This window comes from Ranitomeya variabilis, chromosome 1 (assembly GCF_051348905.1).
Source record: "Ranitomeya variabilis isolate aRanVar5 chromosome 1, aRanVar5.hap1, whole genome shotgun sequence".
In the NCBI taxonomy this organism is placed as follows: domain Eukaryota; kingdom Metazoa; phylum Chordata; class Amphibia; order Anura; family Dendrobatidae; genus Ranitomeya; species Ranitomeya variabilis.
In genome coordinates, this window is record NC_135232.1 from 634,676,455 (window position 1) to 634,681,454 (window position 5,000).

The following is a 5,000-nucleotide window of genomic DNA, read 5'->3' on the forward strand; positions in this document are numbered from 1 at the left end:
AGTACACATAGTGCAGCTCCTCCACAGCCCACCATGTTTATCTAACCTGGAGTCACTCACAGGAGCCCCCCGACCCTCCGAGCAGGCCTGGGCGGCACATGGAGCCCAGACCCCCGCTCCAGGCCGACATCGTGCGCTGCTGAGAGCCCCACATATACACGGTGAGGCACAAGGACGTAGAGGGGTTTATTTAGTTACTATTCATCATAAATCAGAACACACCATGGCCAATAATAATAATTCATAATACTACACTAACTAATAATAATAAAATAATAATGCATAAAATAAAGTTAGGATAAAATGATAACAAAAAATGCAGTCACATTGTGATAATTACAAACTTTACTTTCCAGTTTGAAAATATGTATTGTGTATAGAATTGTATATTAAGCACCTTTACATCTAAACCTAAATGAGAAGTGGATGTTTTATCTACCCAGTGCAATATTCTATCTATCTATCTATCTATCTATCTATCTATCTATCTATCTATCTATCTATCTATCTATTATATATCTATCTATTAGCTATCTATAGCTCTATCTATCATCAATCTATCTAATCTATATTATCTATAATCAATATATCCCATATATATCATCTATTTATCTAATATCTATATATCATCAATCTATCTAATCTATGTTATCTATAATCAATCAATCTATCTAATCTATGTTATCTATAATCAATCAATCTATCTATAATCAGTCTATCTCATCTATCATCTATCTATCCATTCATCTAATATCTATCTATCTATCTATCTATCTATAGATCTATCATCAATCTATCTAATCTATATTATCTACAATCTATCTATCTATCTATCTATCTATCTATCTATCTATCTATCTATCTATCTATCTATTTATATATCATCAATCTATCTAATCTATGTTATCTATAATCAATCTATCTATAACCAATCTATCTAATCTATCATCTAGCCCTCTATCTATCTATCTATCTATCTATCTATCTATCTATCTATCTATCTATCTATCTATCTATCCATCCATCCATCTATCTGTCTATCCATCTATCCACCCCCTCTTGGATGCCAGGCCTGCTTATCTCACCTTGCATGATAACTGGTGAGCACAGCTTCAGCTCTTTCCTCCTGATGGTGAGCAGAGAGGTCACCCAGTGCTACTATGGATCAGTTTATTTATTTTTCTCCCTGTTGGGGTTAGTAGGAAAATGCACAAACACACAGTAAATATCAGGCAGTCGCCCACTGTCACGACACTTACTCATTAATTTCCAATCACAGAAAGAAGATGAAGAATTGCTAATGAGTCTACAAACAAGGCAATGTCTGCAGCAGCCAGTGCATACACAAAGCCCCCATCAGTGCCATATCAGAGAGACTATAGGAATAATCAAGGCCACTGCATACATAATATTAATCATTACAGCCTGCAATCATCAAGACAAGGATTTGGTTATTCCATCATCTCATGAATGTATAATATTAATCATTCTGTAGATTCCAGTGTGTAAAAAAAACAAAAAAAACAGAGCTCATACAGGACCTCATCATGCCACAAATTCCACTGCAATGCGGTGCTGTGCAGCCTCGGCAGAGGAAGGGTTAACTGGGGGAATAATAAGGGATGATGCTTTTATACCCTAACACACACCTTCCTTTGAAATATCTTCACAACCCCTTGGCCCTGATCGCAAGTTGATTCCTTAAGGAAAGACGCCATTAAAACCTGCGATAGGCGCCAGGCAGAAAAACTAATGACATAAATAGAGATAAAAGACAAGAAAGAAATGTAGCAAGTGGCGCACAGCAATGTCACAGTGCAGAACTGCAAGCACCAGCAGCAATATACTCAGTCCTCAGCTCGGGAAAGTAGTCCCTGGATTCTTCCTCTTCCTTTCCTCCATGGTTATTTTCTCCCTAAAAGAAAGATATAAACAAACTTTAATCAATAAGAGAAAATATTGACGTATAAAACTAAGATGGTCCAATACAGTGGGATGAAAGCAATGGTAGATATTTGTTAAAGGGAAGAGGGAGGGGATCACGTTTGGGAAAAAAAAAGAGGGGGGGAGGGGAGGAGAGGTAAAGAGCTTTCCCTCCTGGATCACTCCGCAAGATGAAGAAGTTGGGAGGGGGGAGGGGAGGGAAAGTAGAATGTCTGGGAGGGTCTCTGTGTAATGTGCTCATCCTTATTGGTTGGGTGTACAAGAAACGTTCCTACAGTCAGAGGTTTCCCATTGGTTCCAGCACCCAAAGGTTAAACCAAATTCTTCCTTTTTTTTTTAGGCTGGTGTCTCTGGGTCTGGAATTAATTGTAGCTATAGCTGTCTACTCTAGTTGCTGAGAGGGGAGGTTGTTGTGTTTATTTTGAAGGGACATGAAGTAGTTGATTCATTTTCTCCCCTGGCATCTTGATTATATTTATATATGTATATATTTACCACCCTTATAATTAACACCAATATTATGTGCGTTTTGTTTTTTGCTACATGACTTACAAGTGTTTGGAGACATTGGTGCGACAGAGCCCTCATCGCTGCTCCTGCTACTACTACTACTACTCGCTGCTGCAACTTCACCTGTGTGACCTGCTTCCATCTTTGTGATATGTTGGACATGGGGGAAAGGAAGGAAGTGAAAATGATCCCCAAGTCATCCTTCAGCATTAACAGCCTGGTGCCTGAAGCGGTCCAAAATGACAACCACCCTCAGCCTCCTCATCATCACCACCACCATCATCATCACCAGCTGGCACAGCAAGCTCACCATCTCCAGGGCCACCACAGACCTGTGCAGGAAGAGGACGATCTGGATAAAAGCCTTCTGGAGGTCAAAACTGAAAGCCTACCACCTGGAAAGGTAGATTCAGCTTCTTCTGAAATATCTGTGGGGGATGACAAGGAGAAACCCGAGGAGAAAAAAGTGGATGGTGCTGGTGGCAAAGATGGGGACAATGGCAAAGAAGGGGAGAAAAAGAACGGTAAATATGAGAAGCCCCCTTTCTCCTATAATGCCCTGATTATGATGGCCATCCGCCAGAGCCCAGAGAAGCGCCTGACCCTCAATGGCATCTATGAGTTTATCATGAAGAACTTTCCTTACTACCGGGAGAACAAGCAGGGCTGGCAGAACTCCATCAGGCACAACCTCAGCCTGAACAAGTGTTTTGTCAAAGTACCTCGTCACTATGATGACCCTGGCAAAGGGAACTACTGGATGTTAGACCCTAGCAGCGATGATGTGTTTATTGGGGGGACCACTGGAAAGCTACGGAGGAGGTCTACAACATCCAGGGCTAAGCTGGCTTTTAAACGAGGGGCAAGGCTGACATCCACAGGACTGACCTTCATGGATAGAGCTGGCTCCTTGTACTGGCCTATGTCCCCTTTCCTCTCCTTGCATCACCCAAGGGCCAGTAGCACTTTGAGCTACAATGGGACCACCTCAGCCTACCCCAGCCACCCCATGCCCTACAGCTCAGTGTTGACTCAGAACTCTTTGGGGAACAACCACTCTTTTTCTACGTCCAATGGCTTGAGCGTGGACAGACTTGTCAATGGGGAGATCCCCTATGCCACCCACCATCTCACAGCCGCTGCCCTTGCTGCCTCCGTGCCCTGTGGTCTGCCAGTCCCATGCTCTGGTACCTACTCCCTAAACCCTTGCTCTGTGAACCTTTTAGCTGGACAAACAGGCTATTTTTTCCCTCACGTCCCTCACCCTTCTCTAACTTCCCAAAGCAGCACTTCAATGACAGCCAGAGCAGCCTCTTCTTCCACCTCACCCCAAGCTCCCTCCACCCTTCCCTGTGAGTCCCTCAGACCATCCTTGCCAAGTTTTACAACGGGACTAACAGGAGGACTTTCTGATTATTTCACACATCAAAATCAGGGTTCGTCAACCAACAGTTTGATACATTAACATCCAAGTGGAGCAAGACTGTAAGTGAACATTTTACATAAAAAAATTACAAAAATTGTACATGGAGAAAAAAAAAATGATAACTGAATGGAAAAATAATTTCAAGCGAACAAAACAAACTTAAAAAAAAGACAAGTCCAGGTATTTTTTATGAAGTCCCCTCTTATTTTGTGTACGTCTGTTGAGTCTCTAGGGTTCTTTAATATTGGGATGAGGCCATGGGAAAGAAATGTGGGAGCACTCTGACCTCTGGGATCTCATCTGATCCAACTAGAATGTAGAACTGATTTCTAGACAGTGTCAGTTTTTCCTTTTCTTACTCAGTACAATGTTCTGATCATTATCATCATCTTCATCACCCTTATCCGCCATCTCTAATGTCCACAGAGTCTCATGTCTGCAGTATTAAAAGTTTGCGTGGGCTCTGGATCTAGTTCCTTTGTATTTCTCTGTTACAAGGTACAGCTGCACAATTGCCCTCCTAGTTTACCCATTTACTTCTGTATCATTTTACCATAAATTATCTACAACATGGGTTTCGTTTACTTTTAGACCAAAGATTGGGATGTAGAACAATGCAGAATGTACTGACCATTAATGACAAGCTTACAGTAATTCACAGTCTGCAACAAAATAGACAAAATGATTCATATTACTATTATTTCAATGACTTGAGAGGGAGGGGGGACAACAATACTGCCTTCAATTTGTGTTGTGTATATTACGGTGTATGTGCTCACTAACCGGTCGGTCACTTCTTCTTTTTTCTTTTTTTTTTTTTTCATTTCTTTTTTTTTTCTTTCTTCAATGTAGTGAAACGTTTAAGAAAAACCGATTGTACTTCTAGGTAATCCTTGCAAAATATGTATAACCCGTGTTGAGTAAAAATGCATCGATTTGAGTGATTGTTATTGTTGTCTTAAGAATTTCTTGATTGTGATAATGTGGTCATATGCCCGTGTTTGTCACTTATACAAATGTTTACTATGGAGACACAGAAATAAACATAGGCCAAATTCATATAGATCATAGTTTTTGTCTTTATTTAAACACATATCATAAATATCAGGTAAAGAATGGG

At 40.7% G+C, this 5,000-nt stretch overlaps 1 protein-coding gene across 1 annotated transcript in view; it reads left to right on the forward strand.

Moving 5' to 3' along the window:
- Window positions 1-4,943, forward strand: part of FOXG1 (forkhead box G1) — a 5,772-nt gene extending 829 nt beyond the window's left edge. Inside the window, exon 2 of the mRNA XM_077260912.1 lies at window positions 2,500-4,943. Coding sequence (XP_077117027.1) covers window positions 2,606-3,919 — 1,314 coding nt within the window. The 5' untranslated portion in view covers window positions 2,500-2,605 and the 3' untranslated portion in view covers window positions 3,920-4,943. The remainder of the gene's footprint in view (window positions 1-2,499) is intronic.
- The last annotated feature ends 57 nt before the right edge of the window (window positions 4,944-5,000 follow it).